General features: G+C 32.6%; 1 protein-coding gene across 1 annotated transcript; it reads left to right on the forward strand.

Moving 5' to 3' along the window:
* The first annotated feature begins 3,575 nt into the window (after nt 1-3,575).
* Nucleotides 3,576-7,419, forward strand: LOC141708322 (chloroplastic import inner membrane translocase subunit HP30-2). The gene is made up of 6 exons (XM_074511887.1): nt 3,576-4,040; nt 4,407-4,522; nt 5,025-5,151; nt 6,733-6,881; nt 6,972-7,034; nt 7,179-7,419. Exons 1-6 carry the CDS (start codon nt 3,741-3,743, stop codon nt 7,216-7,218), a joined length of 795 nt encoding a protein of 264 aa, XP_074367988.1. The 5' UTR covers nt 3,576-3,740; the 3' UTR covers nt 7,219-7,419.
* Nucleotides 7,420-22,442: the final 15,023 nt, after the last annotated feature.

The raw sequence follows: 22,442 nt of genomic DNA on the forward strand, positions 1-22,442 counted from the left end.
TTAACAACAGGAAAATTATGCATGGTAGGCATGGCATTTTTGTTATCCAACTCAGGTGTGTCTGAGTTAGTCTTAGTTGCTTTCACAACTTTGATTGGAACTTTCGACACACTTGGTTTGGAAACAACCTTCTCATTAGCAAGATCTTCAGCACGTATTTCTTCTTGAATAATAAAGGAGGTCTCATCAAATGGTTCAATAATTGATTCTTTATAGAGGGGTTTATCAATACCCTTAAGCACATGTGGTACTTCCCTACCTTTAGCACATACATGAGGAGGGGAGTTTATGCCTAATTCTCCAATAGTAACATTGTAATCATAGCCTACTCCAGATGTTTGATTAATAGCTTGCTTATTGTAGAACTCTTTAGCCTTCGAACAAGAATTAAAGTAAGCTTTAACCTTAGTCTCAAGACCAGTGATCTTATCTTTTAGAATAGTTTCGAGTTGTCTATAACAGTCAACTCTATTCTTTAGAAAAGATACTTGTTCTTTTAATTTGTCTTGATTAATGTGCACAAGTCTTAATTCATTGACCTCTTTCTCAAGGTCTTTGTTTTATTGAATTAAGATTTCATTATCACGACGAGCACAATCTAAGGAGCCTCCTAGATGATAAACTAATTCAGCATCAGTAAATTTTACCTTTTTTCTTGACGATGAAGTGTTTCCATCAATAGCCATAAGAGCTAAATTCCCAAATTCTTCATCTTCACTGTCAGTATCATCCCAGCTTCTTCCCTTTGCTAAGTAAGCCCTTTCAGATTTACTCTTCTGATTAGAATCATAAGAGTTCTTCCTTACTTGATTTGGCTTTCTGCATTCTGTGGCAAAGTGTCCCAACTCATTGCAGTTAAAGCATCGAATGGTGCTCCGATCAACCATCCCTGTTTTGTATCCACCACTGTTGGTGTTAGAGGATGAAGATCCACCTTTCTGGAATCTGTTGTAGTTGGACTTGTACTTGAACTTGGGATTTCTCTTGAATCTGACATTGGAGAATCTCTTGACAATCAGGGCCATTGACTCATCTTCCAATTGCTCTAGCTCTTCCGAGGAGTAAAAATTATCACCGGATTGATTTGTAGTAGGAGGATCAAATTCTACTACTATCACATTTTCTTCAGCCTTGGAAGACTGTACCATTCTCTCTGATTGTTGAGATTGTTGTTGTAGTTGTTGTTCAGCTACTAGAGCACTAGACGTGCTGACCACTCTACCTTTCCCGTAGACTTCCTTCTGCTGAATCTGCTCCAATTCATAGGTTTTTAACACACCATAGAGCCTTTCCAAAGAAATCTCACTCAGATCTCTCGTTTCTCTTATGGCAGTGATTCTATGTTCAAGATGAGTTGGCAGTGTTAAAAGGAACTTTTTGTTGACCTCCCTGATTGAATAATATTTTCCATTTATGTTCAGGTTGTTGATCAATGCATTGTACCTCTCAAACACTTCAGTAATTCCTTCTCCTGGATTGGATTTAAAATGTTCATACTCAGAGGTTAGGATCTCTAACTTGCTCTCCCGAACTTCCATTGTGCCTTCATTAATCACCTCAATAGTTTCCCAGATGTGTTTGGAATTTTTACAGTTCATCACATATCTATTCATCAAGGAATCAAGGAATCAAGGGAATCAACTAAAATTAATTGAAGGCTTGCATTCAAGGAGGCTTCTTCTTTTTCAGTAGGAGAAAAATCCTCTGGATCTTTTACATAGGTTTTAGCTTTGGTAATTACAACATCATTTTCTATAACCTCTGGTTCAATAACCATCGGAATTTTTGGACCATTCTTTAACACATCCATATATTTGGGATTTGCAACTTGTAAGAACAAGAGCATCTTCTTCTTCCACATAATATAATTTTCTTTATCAAACAATGGGATTTTAACGGTTCCAACTTTTTGTGAAGTCACTATGAATTTTTGAATAAATTAAAATTCAAGGAGTGGAAGAATCACAAAAGTCTAGGATCTTGATTTGTTCGTTAATCAGAAGGCTCTGATACCAATTGTTAGGTCCCAATATGTTTGTAGAAGGGGGTTGAATACAAACTATACCGTTTAATCGAATTTAATGCGGAATAAAAAGTGAAACAAAATTCAAGTTAAATAAAACTATTATTAAACTTGAAAGGTGTTACAACAACGGTATCGTTTACAAGGGATTAATCTCAAATAAATTATTACAAATCTAGAATAAATTCGACATGAACTTTTTCTATTTTTGCAATAAAAAGATCAAATGCTAAAAACAATTTGAGATTAAGTTCTAGGGATTTTGATCCGCTAGATAGTTACACAAGAACAAGAGAATGATTTCTAGTGACTTAGATTTAACTATAAATGCTAGAAATTAATGTTCTGAAATATTGCAGTTGAATATGAAAAGTTTTCTGCTGCTCTGTTCTTTTCTTTATTCTTGTGTTGTTGAAAATAATGATGATTGTCTTCAATGATCTGCTGTTGTTGACATTTAATTCAATCAATAGAATTGGATTGTACTGGCGAGACAATCGGTGAGACAATCCGTTGATCTAGCAAGACAATCGGCATGACTATTGAATGAACTATAAAGACTTTCGGTATGACAATGAAATGAACTGCAAAGACTTTCGGTATGACAATTAAATGAACTGGAAAGACTTTCGGTATGACAATTGATTGTCATACCAGTTCAAATGATTGTCTTGCTGAATTAATATTGAATATTAATTCAAAATCAATTCTAAAAAAACATAATATTAATTCAGAATTAATTAACCAATTAATTCAATTAATCAATAAATTAATTTTTATAGATATAATTTATTTTCTTAATTAAATTATATTATTTAATTAATTAATAGAGAATTAATACTATTCTTGAACAACAACCACTCTTCTGACAATCTTCTGAAAATTATGAATCAATTTCACCACTTTAATGTTGACACTCGATGTACTGTCTGGGTCATGAGTGACTAACTTCCGTGACGTTTCTTCATGTCTTGACTTTGATAACATGATTTTTTTCAGATTAAATCCCTGTAATTATCTGATAACCTGACAAGATCTCCGTCACTTGATTAAATCCACAATCTTGATTTATATCACTGAGACTTGATTAATTTCTTGAACTTCTTCCAGTGAAGTAATTCATCAAGTCTGTAGATGAACATTGTTTCTTAATCTTTTGACAGATGTTACTTTGAGAGATCTCTTTGACGATAGAACCACTATTTACTTGTTACATTCTTATTTGAGTTGAGTTAAATTCTCGAATAAACAAATAGGCTATGACATATGTCTTTCACTCCAGCCGTTGCAATCTAAGTGTGAAATTAACGGAAGAGATACAGATCACCCAAAATACTGATTTATTCTTCATTTAGCCATCAAAATGACACAATTATTAATTTAATTATTTCCGTACAATTTTAGGCCAAAAGTGCAAAAAAATCTAATTTTTACGCGGGACGGGCGCCCCAAACCGGCCCCATTTTTAACCTACTTGGTTCGACCAAAGTGAAAAATGAAAGAAAAGATAAACAAAAATTAGTAAGGTCACAACATAAGTAAGGGGGCGTGTAAACAGCTGCAGTCCCGGAAGGAGGTTAGCAAGGGGCAAAACAGAGAATTAGCAGCACATGTTATCCTCTTAAAAGCCTCCATCCCCCAAAGTCCAAAACACAACAATATATACAGAGAGAGAGAGAGAGAGGGGTTGAAGAATTGGTGAAAAAATATAACGGGGATGGGAGAAAGTAAGCAAGGATTGGTGGAGATGACAAAGGGGATTATGGGTCAAAATGAAAACCCAATAACCCAATTTCAAACCAAGTTTAAGGAATTGGAAACTGGGTTTAAGACCTGGCTGGCTAAGCAGTCAATGGGTGTTGAAGCAGCTGTTGTTACAGCTACAAGCGCTGTTCAGGGCGCAGCTATTGGTGCCTTTATGGGAACACTCTCCAGCGATGTCAATTCTGTTCTTCCTACTCCTCCCCCTAATGCTGCTCTTAATCCCCAAGCCATGGCTTCTCTCCAACAAGCCCAGGTCCTCTCTCTCTCTCTCTCTCTCTCTCTCCCCCTCCCTCTATCCACCCTCTCTACTCTCTCCCTACCCCTCTCCCACCATCCCTCTCCCTCTCTCTCTCTCTCTCCCTCCCTCCCTCCCTCCCTCCCTCTCTCTCTCTCCCTCTCCCTCTCCTATATTTATATACTTAGAATCTTGAATTCATCAAGCGCACAAGTGTTAATTTAGACTAGTACCTTTATAAGTTGTAAAAGTTTATTCCTTTTTTAGTTTAATGGGGTTAATTGTGTTGGTAAATGCATTTTTTTTTTTTTGCAAAGTGCTGGCACTTTGAGTTTGTGGAGAACTTTTAAATCTGTGATAATTGAATTATTGTTATGCTTACAGGCACTTGCAGGGGGGCCTTTGGTACAGGCCCGTAATTTTGCTGTGATGACAGGTGTGAATGCAGGTATTACTTGCGTTATGAAAAGAATACGTGGCAAGGAGGATGTCCAATCTAGGCAAGTTCTTGCAATACCCTGTCACTTCCCTTTTCATCCTTTAATGAAATTCATACTGCAAAAGATGATATATATAGTTTTTGCATTTGGGGTGTGATCCTACTACTATAGTCTGTAGCGTTTTTCATAGCTTCCCCGAGCTAATCTAGGTTGGTAGTTTTACTTGGTGGAATCTCTAAGATGTCATGCCACCTTTAGATAGAAATTTCAGCTGATAGTATTTAGTAGATGTTTTGTCGTCTGTGTATGTATGATATAACAGGGGTCCCTAGTTATCGTGCCCTGGTATGTTTGAGACGCTAGAGCACACTATAAATATGGTCTCACTGATTTTCTAATATTTGGCTATAGATTTTTAGTATGTATTTAGTTACTCGTAAAGATGCTTATATATCTATTTCAATATGTTTTTATTGTGTATTATGAACTACTGATAGCTACATGTCCAATATATTTTGCTCTAAGTGCCTGTGTATCTTGGGTTTTGAATCTGTTTTTGCAGTATGGTTGCAGCTTTTGGTTCTGGAGCCATGTTTTCTTTGGTGAGCGGAATGGGTGGTCCTAATCCGGCTGCCAATGTGGTGACATCAGGCCTTTTCTTTGCACTGGTTCAGGGTGGATTGTTCAAGGTAATTGAGTGAATGGAAAAAGTTTTATATTTGCCTCACTGTATGTGTTTTATGAGTTAGTAGTATCCTTTACTAAACCTATATTCTTTGAATAATTGTGATTGTTTGAAAATGCAATTTATGCAGTATCTAAGAATTGCACTCCCATCTGCAAAATGAATGATTACAAACTTTTAATTCTCAATCATTCTTTTTAAGTTTTCAAATTCTAACTAATACAATCCACACATCTACAATATGCGGAACTGAAGCCGCACATTTTTCAGATGCATAGTACCGGAAAAGTCAAATAATTTATGCAGCTATACACATAATAATTTGCTTATAATTGAATGTGGATAACTGGTAGCGTATCGATGCACCTACACAATTGTATATGTAGATATGTGTGTATAACAGTATACTGTATGCATATATCAATGGATGGAGTTGAATTCAGATCTTTAGTCCAAAAAAACAATAAAGAAGTTGGAGATACGCCCTCTGATAAAGCGTGTCTGGTAGGAAGAGAAGGCCATAAAACTGAATTCGAGTTTTTTTTGTTTCCTAAGAGAATTTGAGTAATTTGGATTAACATATCTAACAGAAGGTATATAGGGCCAACACCCTCAAACAATTAACTCTGATATCAATACTACTATACTAGTGACTATTGGTGTTAAATTTTTGATAGATTTTAGTAATAAAGCAGAGATTGTTATGGATGTGGGTCTTGTTACTACCTAAGTACCAGGGGACTGTGATGCTTGCACTATAGTGTTTCTCTAGTTATTCCATTGTTTTTTCTCTTTGAATCTTTTTTAACAAAACACTGGCTAAAATTACTTTTGTCGGCAGTAACTTTAACTATAAAAGGTGACCACAGTGATGAACAACTATTTGTTGCTAATGAGAAATTGCGTGGAATTGTGTGGAAGGGGAGTGGCTGGATGTTGGGTTTCTATATATCCCTTTGAGAGAGGATAAAAATTAAAAAGGGAAACAATAAAAATACAAACATGGCTTGATTAACCACAGGAAAATCACTTTTCCCAAGGATTTTTCCTACTGCAGTAGAAGAGAGAAAAGATGATGGATCACAACCCATGCAGAAAGAGATAATTCTGTATTTAATAGTTCAATACAGTCTGCAACTGATAGAAAATTACATATTTTTATATTTGAGAAATTTCAACAAATTTTAACAATGAGGAAACTATTCTTGATCATATTAGCTTGTCAGCACTGATCCTAGAATATTCCTAGTCATCTACTTATCTAAAATGATTCAACTTTGTATGAAATTACTGATTTACTGCCTGTACAGGGGGCTCCCTTCATTTAGCAGAAAAGCATTAGCATTTTTAGGAAACCCCTTTAATGAAATTTAGTTTCTAAAATTAATTGTGCAACCCACGTCTCTTGCTTGCTCTTCATCTTGAACACTATCTTATGTCTAAAAATTGCTAAAAAGGTACGGAAATCATATCACAAGCACGTGCACACACACATAATATGAAGAATATTTATTTCTTGCATGTTAAACACTTCTGAGGTTTATAAAGTTGTCAAGTTGATATCAAGCTTTGACTGTGGTTGCAGATAGGTGAGAAATTCTCCAAACCCCCAGTTGAAGATGTTTTATATAATAAAACTAGAGGCATGTTGTCAAGCCTCGGCCTCCAGAATTATGAGAAGAATTTTAAGAAAGGCTTGTTAACAGACAACACTTTGCCTTTGCTCACTGACAGGCAAGCAACTGTACTTGACTCATTTTAGATGTGTTTTTTTTCCAACTGATGAAGTAATTTCACTATTTGATTGCTTGAAACATAAATCAGTGCTCTTAGAGATGTACGAATCCCTCCTGGACCAAGGCTCATCATTCTTGATCGTATCCAGAGGTCTGACACCTCCTTCATTACATTTCAAGTTTGTATATACTTATGTACTGAAATCCAAAACATTTGCTCCAACATTTTTAAGTTTGTAAATACTTAATAAATGAAGTCCAAAACATTTGTTCTAACTGAAACATCTTTCTGAAGGGACCCTGCACTGAAAGAAACCCGAGGAGCATACCGTTGAAGTGCTTGCTGGATTTCAATATTCCTGGACTAGATGTTATGGACCGAGCAAAATGTGCTTCTGCTTTATAGAGTGATCATGGGAATTTTGTGTTAAATTATCTTATAGTCGTGATATGATGCTACTGATATTTTACATTAATACCTGGTTAGAAATTATATGGACAGATCTGTTCTAGTTTATATTTATTTCTTGGTGAAATCTTTCTCTCCTTTTCTTGTGTTATTGAACGCACATTGACTTTTGCTTTTAGCAAATCTTTGAACCCTCTAGGCGATGGTACGTTAAGAGTCTTTGGTCATTTTTAGTATTTTTTTATACTTTGACGTATGCAACTAATAAGTTTTTGAGAAAGAAGGATGGAGTGCCCGGAGGTTAGACAAATTCCCTTGTGTAGAGGAAACAAAATTAAATTGGATTACAGTACTTGAAAAAAAAATTAGGAATTGGTTAGTATGTTTTAACTTAATTAAGTGCATCAGATGATGTACAAATAAAAATTGCTATTTGCTAGTAGTTTGCAGGCCTTCTCATGAATTCATGTGAGAAGTGAGAAGAGTGAAGTAAATATTTAATTTCTGTACATACCACTGGTATGTAGAATTCGGAATAAAGATTTTGGTTAAATTTGACTCTGCATTTAGCCGTGAAAAGGAGCTGGTTGGTTAGTAGTAGTTCTTAGTTCTCAACTAGGGATTTTTGCCCGCTTTAGGCGTGCTAAAAAATTTTAATTTTTAAAATATCTTATATTATGCAATTATACTTTAATTGTCAGTTAATAATATATAACTAATTTAGTTAAGGGAAGTGTTAATATTTTATTTATATTTCATTTTGTGTCGTTCATATTCTTAGTCGATATATATTATTTTCACGATTTTTTCAATTTATAAATGTTATTTACGCATTTTTTTCATTTGATACATATGTTTTACATAAATATGTGTTTTTACATATACAATTGCAAAAATATATTTAACACATTAAACACATGAATTCAATTTCAATTTTATCAATTACTCCTCTAACGACATTAAAATATATATCTTTAATATAAATCTTACTTCAATATTACTCGGACTCGCCTTAAGGCGACACCTCGCAATTAGAAAATTAAAAAAATGTAAAAACTAAACATAAGTTATTTTGAAATATGTTTAACATTAATATATATAACTTTAATATAAAACTTAGTTCAATATTATTTGGCGTCGCCTTATGGCGACACATTACAGTTTAAATTTTAGAAAATTAAAAAAAATGTAAAAATTAAACATAAGTTATTTTCAAATATGTTAAACAAAATCACAATATCATTCCTTAACACATACAATATGCACAACATACAACATTAGAGCATTAAAATAAAAGTTAACTATTCCGCTAAAAGAAAACTTTAAAATTATTTTAACATATTGATAAAAAAAAAATTAGAGCGTTACAATAAAAATTAATTATTTTGCTAGTAGAAAACTTTAAAATTTTTGTAACACATTGATAAATAAAAAATATATTTATTTAAAGTAAAAGAATATATAATTTTGATACAAAGTATGAATAAATAAAGGATTTTAAAATTAGATTAGATTATTTTTTTTACTTATATTAATTTCTATATAATTTTGAAATGGTAATAAAATTAAAATGAGATGTTTTTTCATATTACACCGCCCTCGTATTATATATACAACTCAAAATATGTAAAGGCAAGTATGAATATATTATAATTCGTTGCCTTTTATAAATAATATCCATCAAATTATATATTTTTTTAATTCCTAATCTTAGTTTTTTCGTCTTGAAGAAAAGTTAATAATTTCTATCTTTATATATAAATAAATTATTTTCTTTGTCCAAAAATAATTATAAATAACTTTCAAAAAAATGAAGGGTTAAAAAGTTTAACAAAAAACATGAAGTTAATTAATTTAAATAAATTATACTTTAAATCCATTTATATTTATGTAGTAATTTTTCTTCACTTTTAAAATAATGTATATCATTCCCGGTTATATAAAATTGTGCATTAAATAATCTATATATATTATATTAATCAATAAATATTAGAAAAAAATTATTAATAAAAGTTTTGTTACATCACATACTTAAAAATTTGTTAATTACTCAACTTCATTAAACATATAAATTTGAATTCATTTTTTATCAATTACTCCTCTAATGTCATTAATATATAATACTTTAATATAAAAATGTTTAATATTACTCAGCGTCGCTTTACGGCGACATCCCGCAGTTTAAATTTAAAAAATTAAAAATATGTAAAAACTCAACATTAATTATTTTGAAATATGTTAAATAGAAAATCATAATATTATTCTTTAATACATACAATCTGCACAACATACAAAATTAGAGCATTAAAATAAAAATTAAGTATTCCGCAAAAAGAAATCTTTAAAATTATTTTAACATATTGATAAATAAAAAATTAGAACGGTACATAAAAGTTAAGTATTCTGTTAATAGAAAATTTTAAAAATATTTTAATAGATTGATAAATAAAAAATATGTTTATTTATCAATATGTTTATATAAAGTAAAGGAATATGTATTTTTGATACAAAGTATGAATAAATAAAGGATGTTAAATTAATGGTGCATCATTCTTTTTATTACATATTCTGAAAATCAGATTAAATTATTTTTTTACTTATATTAATTTCTATATAATTTTAAAACTGAAATAAAATTAAAATGAAATATTTTTTCATAGTTACGCGGCGCCGTCTTATATTCGATATATAATTCAAAATATGTAAAGGCCAGTATGAATATATAATTATAATTCGTTACTCTTTATAAATTATATCCTAAAAAGTTTATATTTATTTAATTCCTAAATCTTAGTTTTTTCGTCTTGAAGAAAAGTTAATAATTTATATTCTGAATAATTATTCTCTTTGTCCAAGAAAAAATTATAAATAAATTTCAAAAAAATGAAGCGTTAAAAAGTTTAACAAAAAATATGGAGTTAGGTAATTTAAATAAGTTTTAGCTTAAATATGTAGTAATTTTTCTTTACTTTTAAAATAATGTATATCATTCCGTTTATATAAAATTGTGCACTAAATAATCTATCAATACTAAATTAATCAATAAATATTAGTAAAAAAATATTAATAAAAGTTTCCGTTACATCACAAAAAAGTTAGACTCCCGTGCATAAACATATTTACAAAGTATGCTATGAGTGGTAACTAAATTTAATACATGCTAGTTTTGAATCTTCTTATGAAGATTCTTCCGTTGCAGGTTCACTTTTTGGAGTTTCATAACATAAAATTCTTTGGCAGCTTCATCATCTAGTATTGCTTCTTCTAAAATGATTTTATTTTCATTCTCCTTTGATTTCTCAGATGAAGTAAGATATAACTGATATCTTTCTATATCTTCAACTTTCTCCAATAAAGGCTTGAGAACCGGTGCTGCTGCAACTTCTTTGCATTACAAAGACTTTGATGCCATAGAAGTGAGAGTGGAAAACATTCTCAGGCCAGTACCAAATCACTTATGAAAATACATAATTGAGCAAAATAAAAACAGATAAAAATATGTACATAAATATGCTAATGGATAATTATCAACTTTAAGTTTGAAGCCACCGTAGAAAAATACTCAAATTAGTAATTATGTCAAGAAAGATTGTCAAAATATAAAAGAGATATAAATTTAAATAGTAATGATTACATGGAGCTACTTAACAAATGTTTATGCCAATGTAAATGAACTATTTACCTTGATTTAAATTGTATCCTAAAACACTTATACACATATATAAATTATATTCCAATTTTTTTTTCATGGAATATATTATGATTAAAATGGCATGCAAATGTACTGTTTTCTGAGAAATAATAACTTTCTTTCAGATTTTTTAGAATATGTATTCAAAAGAACAAACAATATAGATTTTTCAATGCAAAAACATGCTCTACACAGACACGTTAAACAACTGAGTAAGCAAAGATTGTACTTTTATCGATCTTGCAGATTGAACTCGTGTGCAAAATATGATAATATTATTTTAACCTGAAAAATGAGACGTGGGAGCATATCAACCTAGGAAGTGGATGATCCCTATGATTTTGACGCCCAATTTGCAAGCTTGGTGCCTACTGTAAAAAAGAATGAACATTATCATTTTTTCCTTTGTCTAAAATTACTTTTCTAAATCAATGTAACTATATATCTCCAAGGCTATATACTTATTTTTAAATTCTCGTCTTAATCTTAATAATATATAAATTTGTAAATATCAGAAAACATGAATATTCATGATTCACTATTGATAACAGAGCTTAATCTAAATCTCCTGTATACCTCCTTACAAAATAATAATGATCTAGTAACTAATACAATTTAAAAGCTGTAAACTTCTCATTATTAATAAATATGATATACATTTATTAAATCATAAACATCAACAACAAATTAAATAAACAGAGGATAGTCTTATGAGATTGAATCTCTGAGAGGTTAAAGTTTCCTACCTATTAAAAAATACTGAAAGCAGCCGCAACTGTAGAGGATAGTCTCAAAGAAATGAATCATCAGGGGTAGTTGCTGATTGGGTTTAGAAGGCAAGGAAGAGAGAAATGACAGAGCAATGACAGAGCTAGGAATATTTGAATATTGAAAGTAAAATTAATATCTACAGTGGCCTAAACAATTAAAATAAACCGAATGTTAATTTTCAGACCTCGAATACGTAGGCTTAAAAAATGAAGAAGTTAAGATTGTCCTTCTTATGATGAGAATTGTTGCTCTTCATATTATTAGTGGTATACACTTGCACAAAGATAAATGAACTTATATATGACCAAACAATTTATTAGCTCATTTTTACCAAACTCAATATCTAAAGGCTTTTAATCACAAAAATAATATGCAATAATTATCAAAATAGAAAAACAAAATATGTAATATTAATATATGTCTCAGTCATATCTCAACTAACATAAAATCAATGAATCATCGAGAATATAAATCAAACACACTGTATGCATTCTTCGTAAATCATATTCATTATTCTAAAATCATATGGATATTTAAATAATAGAGTAAAAAGTATCTTAACTGATGAAAACTAATGGAAGCAACTGATACTCTAGGGCGTGGCCTGAAAGGAAATGAAACATCAGGAGTAGTGGTTCATTCATATTTAAAAACTTGATGTTAGACAGAACCGTCTTATATATTATATAACATTGGTACAAACTATTAGTGCACAGACTGTATGTAAAAACAAAATAACGTGTGGGTTGTAAAACTAAACATATACACCAATTCACGATATGATAACCACAGTTGCATGATTAATCAACACATCATCCTAAACTGCACAAACCAAAATACAAATATATAAAATAAATATATTACATAAGTATAACTTTGAATTTTCTGTAAGATTAGAAGTATAGAGCAAGTTATTTTAAAACCATAACATATTGTAAGATTGAAAATTATAGATCACGTCTTATCCAAGTATCATACAGAAGATAGTAAACAGTAATCCTACATATTAAAACGTCACAGATAACTGTAGTCTTGACAGGAAGCGTAGATTGATATCCTTTCTCATTGATCTGTAGAGTGAAACACACAAAAAGTCAAATATTTTTCTTTAAAACATAACAAACACATACTGTATATGCAGATAAATATGTGCAAACATGTTTTAATAAATTGCAGGAAGAAGAAGAAAAACAAAAAAAATAAATATTTAAGAATTAGATGTTTGAGATTTGAAATCAAACAGTTGGCATACAAATACTATGTAATTCTTGTAGTTGATCTTAATCTCACATTCATCGAAAGCTTTAATGTTGCAAGTACCAGTAACAATTTATGAAAAACTTAAATAAAGCCTAATGTGTTACAAAAATTGGTGGAAAAACCTGTTCTACATGATGCATGCTCGATCAGGAAGATTCAGAATTTCATAATAAAGTACTGAGAAATTAAGAGCAAATCCAAATTAAATCGGATGACTCAGAGACAATTCATGATAAGCTATGTCCTGCAGTCACGATCATAAGATACAATCAAAAGTTAACAAACAAAATTGAGAGATACTTCCCACTCAAATAACTTGATTAAGATTATTGCTTACTTATGCGTTGTGATGTCGATTTGGTACTGGAAATTTCCTTGTAGGGAATTCTAAGGGTACGCTCACAATTATTTATTTAACAACATTGCTTTTAGATGAATCAAGATCATAAAGTTATACCAAACTAAATCACTACAAAGATCTACATGTAAAATTAGTTCTTTCAACTATTCAATTCTGGTATAAGTTTGCAACTAGCATTTACCTTGTGTTAGAAAATGGAAAGTTTGAGGCATATTTTATATATGTTCTTGATATGATTTCTGGAAGCTAACACTTGGAGGTTGTTACTTGATATGAGGACTTAAACTTTCATATTTGGATCTAAGACATTTTCTTAGTGGAATCCATGAATATATTGCGACAAAGTTGCTTGTTTGAAATGGATTACGGGGATTTTGTCCCACATTGATTTTGTAAAAGAAAGGTATTGAGTTTATATAGCATCTTGTATTAGTGTTGTTTAGAACTACTAGCATAAGTGGAATGCTTGTGTGGCCTAGTGCTAGTGGAAACTCTTATATTTTTCTTTTCTATTATAAGTTTAATTATTTATATTGATTATTTAATTATTAATATAAAATATATTGAGTAAGGATTATTTTAATCATACTCTGAATATATTTTGTAATATTAATATTAATTAATCAGAATATAATATAAATAGTAAGGAAAACCCATTTAGTTTACTTTTTCTGTTTTGTTACTTGGTGTACCACATCGAGTAAAATAGAAGAAGAGTAACTTGAGATGCCTATATATTGAGAGGTACACTTGAGATAAATATGACACAAGTCTCGGTGCCTACCTCGCAAACATATATGAGTTGCTAAGGGTTTTTCGGGCAAACTGAGGTGCGAGTCGCCGTTGATCATTGTTGGTTCTGTGGCCAAATTGATCTGTTGCTGTTTTATCCTGAAAGCGATATTGTTGCATTCCATCACAGCTTAAATGGGGGCAATAATCTCTTCAAGAAAAGTCAAGTTCTCTTGAAGGGTTTGGCGACTCAACTGTTGTGTTCTTCTTCTTCTTATATCAGAATTTGGAAAGCGATAAGAGATAAGTTTTCTTTACTTTCTTTGTCAATTACAGCCTCTGTTTATAGTTTGTTATTCCCTTCATATTTTGTTTCGTTAGTTGGTTATTTGGTTATTTGCCTTATTCTTGTTATTATATATATAATTTCCCATTGTTACTGTGTAGTTAGAATTATACCCAACAATCTTGAAAAGATTATAGTTATATATAGTTAATTAGCAAGATGGTTAACAAAACTAGTGATGTTCCTAAAACTGTTGAGACTGGTTCTGGTTCTGGTGGTACTACTACCATTGACCGGACCACGTATCATTTTCCCCAGCCAATTGATTTATCTAGTATGCCTAATAAATTCAGTGGTGGAGCTTCTTTTTCTCGTTGGCAGAAAAAGACGAAACTCTAGTTAACGGTTAAGGGTCTATAGTTAGTGGTACAGTATGATCCTCCTGGGTTGGATCAAGAGAAAGCTGAATCAGTTAAGGTTTATGTTTTATGGGCTGAGAAGGATGGGGTGGCTAGGGCAGCCATTTTGGCATTCTTGGAGAACACCTTGTTCGATGTTTATTCATCAGATGCCTATACTGCTAAAGTCTTATGGGATAAGCTGGACCAAACCCATAATACTGATTCTCAAGGACTTAAGAAGTATTTTGTGGCTAGGTTTCTTGATTTCAAGTTGGTGGATGGGAAATCCATGACTGAACAGGTTCATGAGTTTGAGATTTTGGTTCATGTTTTGGGTGAGTCCGATATGGTCTTACCTGAGAAGTTTCGAGTGATGTATGTGATTGAAAAGCTCCTTAAATCTTGGGAAGAGTTTGCTCTCTCCCTGAAAAGACAAAAAGGAGAGATCATATGGACTAACTTGATGTTGGACATCTCTGTACAGGAGCAACACAAGTCCAAAAAGGGACATGTGTTGCATGTGGAACATGGGAGCTCGAAGGTGAATGTAGTGACTATAGGACAGAAAAGAAAGGTAGTCACTAAGAAGGCTAACACTAAACCTGACAAGAACAAGGCTAAGAAACCAAAGGCAAACAAACTATGTTGGTCTTGTGGGCAGGTTGGTCATTGGAGTAAGGATTGTCCAAGTAAGAAAGCTAAGAAATCTGGAGTGGTAGCTCAAGCAAATACTGTGCTTGGACTTGGAACCACGAGTGGGCCAGTAGCTAACATGGTCATTGGTGAGGTTGTTGCCTCTGGAACCGATGACGGGTATGTTACTTACAACCCTGTACTACTTTTCACTTATCTATCACATGAGTGGTTGATTGATACTGGAGCTAACGTACATATTTGTGCTGCTATTAGCTTGTTTGTATCTTATCAACAGAGTCATGGAGTGACAGTGACAATGGAGAATGCTAGTGTTGCACAAGTGCTTGGAATAGGAAACGTGGACCTGAAGTTTGCTTCTGGACCGATTCTATCTCTCACTAGAGTGTATCATGTTCCTTCTATTCGTAGAAATATTATAAGTGGAAGTTGTTTAGTTAAAAATGGCTTTGAACTTTCTTTGAAGTGTAATAAAGTAGTTATTACTCATACTGGTACATTCTTTGGCAAAGGTTACTTGTCTGTTGGTTTGTTTTTAATAAATGTTGAACCCATTTTGGGTGGATTTATTAATGATAGTGTGGCACCTTCTGTTAATTATGTAGAATCATCTGATTTGTGGCACTTACGACTTGGTCATTTAAATTTTGGTGCTCTAAAGAATATGATGAATTTAGAGTTGATTCCAAAGTACGCCATTGATAAGAAATCTAAGTGTCAAGTATGTGTAACTGCTAAACAAACAAGGAAACATTTTTATAATGTTGTTAGGGATTCAGACTTGTTAGATTTAATGCACTCAGACATATGTGAATTTGGTGGTGTGTTGACTAAGGATCACTGTAGATATTTCATTACCTTTATAGATGATTGTAATAGATATTGTTATGTTTATTTGCTTAAACATAAGGATGAAGCACTAGATAAATTCATTATGTATAAAAATGAAGTTGAAACACAAACTGGCAAAGTACTTAAACGTTTGAGGTCTGATAAAGGTGGTGAGTATACGGGTACCTTGTTTGATGAATTTTGCGCAAGCAATGGTATAGTTCATGAGGTTACTCCACCATATACACCTGAGTCTAATGGGGTGGCAGAACGAAAGAACAGAACTTTTAAAGACATGATTAATAGTATGCTGATTAATTCGGGGTTGCCTGAGTACATATGGGGAGAGGCTCTGAATACGGCTTGCCATATTCTGAATAGAGTCCCTCTGAAATATATGGACAAGACACAATATGAATTATGGAGAAAGCGTAGGACAAGTTTGAGTTATCTTCGTGTGTGAGGTGCCTTGCTAAGGTGTTTGTCCCTGAACATAAGAGAAAGAAACCGGGTCCGAAAACTGTTGATTATATCTTTCTGGGCTATATTGAAACCACAACTGCTATGAGATTTTTAGTATTAAAATATGACATAGATGGTATTGCGATAGTTGAGTTTTGTGATGCAACTTTCTTTGAGGAAGTATTCCCTATGAAGACTGGTATACCTTTGGGTAGTTCTGAGGATGATCCCACTCACACATCGAGTTCCATTCCCGATCATGTGGAAATGATGTCTAATATGGGGGCGGATCCTGGTAGTAGCTCTACTCCTAACGAAGTAGAGGAACCTAGAAGGAGTAAGCGTGTAAAGGTAGTCAAGGACTTTGGAAGTGACTTTATCACTTACAATGTCGAGGATGGGCCTTTAACTTTCTGTTAAGCCATGGATTCTTCGGAGTCAAGGCATTGAAAAGGCGCTGTAAAGAGTGAAATTGACTCAATTGTTTCAAATGGAACATGGGAGTTAGTTGATCTCTCTCCTGGGTGTTCTACTATTGGATGTAAATGGATCTTCAAGAGGAAGCTAAAACATGATGGCTCAATAGATAAGTACAAGGTTAGGCTAGTTACTAAGGGCTTTAGGCAAAGGGAAGGCATCGATTATTTTGATACATATTCTCCAGTTGCCCGAATGACAACAATCAGAATGCTTATTGCATTGGCTTCTGTACATGGTCTTATCATCCATCAAATGGATGTAAAGACAGCTTTTCTTCATGGTGACCTTGAAGAAGAGATTTATATGGATCAGCCTGTGGGATTTGTTGCTTCTGGTAATGAGAGGAAAGTATGTAGACTAGTCAAGTCCATCTATGGCCTTAAACAATCACCTATAGACTAGCATAAAAAGTTTGATGAAACTGTTTTTGACTTCGAGTTTTAGTTAATGAAAGTGACAAGTGTGTCTACTATAAGGTTAGAGGTAATGATTATGTGATTGTGTGCTTGTATGTAGATGATATTATATTGTTTGGAACCAATATTGAGATTATTAACGAGACAAAGAGTTTCTTGAAGAGGCACTTTGAAATAAAGGATATAGGTGAGGCTAGTGTGATTCTTGGGATCAAGTTGACTCAGTCAACTGATGGAATAACTTTGTCACTGTCTCATTATATAGAGAAATCTATACTTGAGAAGTACGGTTATTCAAATTGTAGAATCGCTAGTATACCATATAATTCAAAAGTTGCTTTAGTCAAGAATAGTTCAGGAGTTCCCGTGTCTTAGTTAAGGTATTCTCAGATTATTGGGAGTTTGCAATATCTTGCTAATGTGACTAGGCCAGATATTTCATATTCTGTGTCTAAGTTGGCTAGATATACAAGTTGTCCAAACAAGACTCATTGGGAGGCACTGGATAAAGTTCTTAGATATCTGAAGGGAACTATTTCCTTTGGCTTGCATTACCGGAGATTTCCGGGGGTACTCGAGGGGTACAGTGATGCAAGTTGGATAGCTAAGAAATCTGGTTCCAATGGAGTGACTGGATATGTGTTTACCCTTGCGGGTGGAGCAGTATCCTGGAAGTCTTCTAGACAGACTTTGATTACTCGGTCTACTTTTGAGGCTGAGTTGTGTGCACTTGATGCCACGGGGACGGAGGCTGAATGATTACATGGACTCATGAGTATGTTACATGTAGTAAGCAAGCCGCTTCCTACCATTTTTGTTCATTGTGATAGCCGTACAACTATCGACAATATCAGAAGTGTGAAGTATAATGCTAAGATAAAGAGACACATCCAAGTTGGACTGAAGTCTATAAGGGGTCTTGTGTCTGATAGGATTATTGCTATAGAATTCATAGGAACTTAGGATAATATAGCTGATCTACTGACTAAAGGGGTTGAGCATGATGTAGTTCTTAAGTCGAGGTTGGGGATGGGGCTGATAACCCATCATAATTCATCAACAGCGGGAACCCGATACACCTGAGAGGAGATCCCTCGAAGTGTATTCAATGTGGTAATAACAAGTTGTAAGGATGAATTGGTAGTACCTCTACCATATACATTTAGATACTTATGTATCTGAGTCTATCCCCTGTAAACCTTAAGAGGTACTTGAACTGCTAGTTAGCAAGAGTTATTTAAACTCTGAATGGGGTCAAGTCATTTGACGAGATGATAGCTGTACATCTCTGGAGATGCCCGGCTAAGAGAATGTAATTGTGTGGTCGCAATTAGAGGAAAGGGTTATTCCTCGAAACATTCGACGGACAGGATCGAGACATGACCATTAACTTCTCAAAACCGTATATTGGCACCATAGCCTTTGACTTGTCGTCGTCTATGGAGTGTGGTTACACTCAACGGATAAAGATTCAAGGTGAAATATTTCATCTATATCCGGTAGCCATCGAAGTAGAGGACTTAGGAGGGTTCAAACCCGGAAGGGTACCGACTCTGAAAAACATGTCATGTATAAAATATGGTATGCAATTTGATTATGGATTTGTGGGGGATTGTTGGAAAATGGAAAGTTTGAGGCATATTTTATATATGTTCTTGATATGATTTACGGAAGCTAACACTTGGAGGTTGTTCCTTGACATGAGGACTTAAACTTTCATATTTGGATCTAAGACATTTTCTTAGTGGAATCCATGAATATATTGCGACAAAGTTGCTTGTTTGAAATGGGTTATGGGGATTTTGTCCCACATTGATTTTGTAAAAGAAAGATATTGAGTTTATATAGCATCTTGTGTTAGTGTTGTTTACAACTACTAGCATAAGTGGAATGCTTGTGTGGCCTAGTACTAGTGGGAACTCTTATATTTTTCTTTTCTATTACAAGTTTAATTATTTATATTGATTATTTAATTATTAATATAAAATATAATGAGTAAGGATTATTTTAATCATACTCTGAATATATTTTATAATATTAATATTAATTAATCAGAATATAATATAAATAATAAGGAAAACTCATTTTGTTTACTTTTTCTGTTTTGTTACTTGGTGTACCACATCGAGTAAAATAGAAGAAGAGTAACTTGAGATACCTATATATTGAGAGGTACACTTGAGATAAATATGACACAAGTCTCGGTGCCTACCTCGCAAACATATATGAGTTGCTAAGGGTTTTTTGGGCAAACTGAGGTGCGAGTCGTCGTTGATCATTGTTGGTTCTATGGTCAAATTGATCTGTTGCTGTTTTATCCTGGAAGCGATATTGCTGCATTCCATCACAGCTTAAATGGGGGCAATAATCTCTTCAAGAACAGTCAAGTTCTCTTGACTCGGTGCCTACCTCGCAAACATATATGAGTTGCTAAGGGTTTTTTGGGCAAACTGAGGTGCAAGTCGCCGTTGATCATTGTTGGTTCCGTGGCCAAATTGATATGTTGTTGTTTTATCCTGGAAGCGATATTGTTGCATTCCATCACAGCTTAAATGGGGGCAACAATCTCTTCAAGAACAGTCAAGTTCTCTTGAAGGGTTTGCCGACTCAGCTGTTGTGTTCTTCTTCTAATATCAGAATTTGGAAAGCGATAAGAGATAAGTTTTCTTTACTTTCTTTGTCAATTAGAGTCTCTGATTATAGTTTGTTATTGCCTTCGTGTTTTGTTTCGTTAGTTGGTTATTTGCCTTGTTCTTGTTATTATATATATAACTGCCCATTGTTGCTGTGTAGTTAGAATTATACCCAACACCTTGTTATTCACCGAATTAGTTAGAAAATTACTTGATGCCGCAAAATTTTCAATGGGTCATATGTCGTCTACGACCTAGTCAAAACAAACAACAAAAATAATTAAATACTCATATCATATAATTTCATAAACAATGTTAGACAATTTATGGTTTTGCATTTACTACCCTCTTAAATTGACGGCGGAGATACATGTAAGGCCAAAGGTTACGCTTGTGATATAACCAAAAAAGAGGATGACATCAAGAAACCATACGGATTAATGGCAACACCGAGATAAGAATGAACAATCTACTTAACATCAAAATAATATAAGTAGTATTATCAAAATTGTGATAGATTGGATGATTCACTAATCAGTAAAACAATCTAACCTTGTATTGACCAGAGTTATTCTCATCCATCTTCACAATATAACTGATTTTTCCAGATCAACAGCAAGATCGACAAAAATTTTGTTATAACAAATTAATACCTAAATCGATCCCTGGAGTTGTGTAAAGATCTCATGATCAATACACATTATTATCGAAAGAAGGAGACAGTGCCAGAGAGAAAGCCGCTTCCAACCTTAAGATCGAGAAGAACAAAGATTAAAGGCATAAACATCAAACACAACATTTAAAAAGAACGACGATACTCACTGGATCCAGTCATGAACAATATTGCTGCAATCGAGTTCAAACACTAATGAAAAATAATACAATGTGAAAGACAAAAATGAATAAGTTTTTAACATATCAATATTGTATCTGGTAAAAATAAAATTTAAGAATCAAAGCTATAAAGTTACAATACACAGAGAACCAATATGAGAAAAATGATAATAAAAACAAACTCGTCTCATCCAAGGATCATACAAAATATAATAAAAATTAATCTTACAAATTGAAACGTGTGAAATATCCCGTAATCTTGACAGGAAAGCTCTTTTGACAGCCACTTTCATTGATTTTTAGGGAATCAACACACAAAAGTTGTCAAATAATGATTGAAAAATATAACAAACACATATTAGATATGCATATAATATGTACAAACATATATTACTAAATCGTAGGAAGAGGAAGAAAAATAAAAATAAATAGAGAAAAATGAGATGTTTGAGATTTAAAATCAAACAGTTGGTGTACATACCTTGATTCGTGATTTTATAACCACTGTTGCAGAATTAATCAACCCATCGTCATCTCCTGCCTAAATCAAAACTAATATAGGTAAAAAATAATAGTACAAACATATTAAATCTATACAAACAACAATCCTAAAATTACATAACGAAGGGAGTGAGGAGACAAATAAAAAGAAAAATTAAAAAAAAAGAAATATGATTTACTAACCCGTTTGTTCGTTGTGTTGAATGAAACCCAATTAAAATTCGCATGTAACCTCCAAATATAAAGAGAGAAAATGAGATTTGAGATTTGAAATTTGAGAGAAGAAGAAGAAGAAGATTAGTCAGCGTTTGAAATTGTGTATGTGTATATATCAATCTAATTTAATTGAGAGAGAGAGAGAGAGAGAGAGATTTAATAGACCGGAGACAATTATGCATAATTAATTTGATTTGTTCAATATTTTCTATAGATAGCTTTGTTTTTGAAATTCAAAAAGTAATCATGTATTAATTAAGATGGGTCAATTGAAATTAATTGGATGGTTGGGTAAATTATGGAGTAGTCATTAGGTATTATAGATAATATATTACTTTATTTTAGGATCAAAACATGGGTTTTCTTTTTCAAAATATTAATTTTTTTTAAAAAAAAATAATTATAATTTCAAAGTGAAACTTTTCAAACACATGATTTTAAAGTCTCATTTTTCAAAAAAAATGCGATATACAACTTTTGCAACTTTGATTATAGCTTTTACTAACTAAACTGCAGTTTTAGTTTTAATTTTATCCAATTTGATTTTAAGGTTGATGGGATTGAAATCAGAAACATAACTTGATGCAACCGGTGTTCTGAAAAACGCAAAGCGGGAAGACT

The sequence above is a fragment of the Apium graveolens genome, chromosome 2 (assembly GCF_009905375.1).
Source record: "Apium graveolens cultivar Ventura chromosome 2, ASM990537v1, whole genome shotgun sequence".
Lineage (NCBI taxonomy): Eukaryota > Viridiplantae > Streptophyta > Magnoliopsida > Apiales > Apiaceae > Apium > Apium graveolens.

Coding starts and splice junctions, on each gene's coding strand:
- LOC141708322 (XM_074511887.1), top strand. CDS start 3,741: ATGGGAGAAAGTAAGCAAGGATTGGTGGAGATGACAAAGGGGATTATG. Junction 6,882..6,971: donor TTGCCTTTGCTCACTGACAG/GCAAGCAACTGT, acceptor AACATAAATCAG/TGCTCTTAGAGATGTACGAA. Junction 7,035..7,178: donor ATTCTTGATCGTATCCAGAG/GTCTGACACCTC, acceptor ATCTTTCTGAAG/GGACCCTGCACTGAAAGAAA.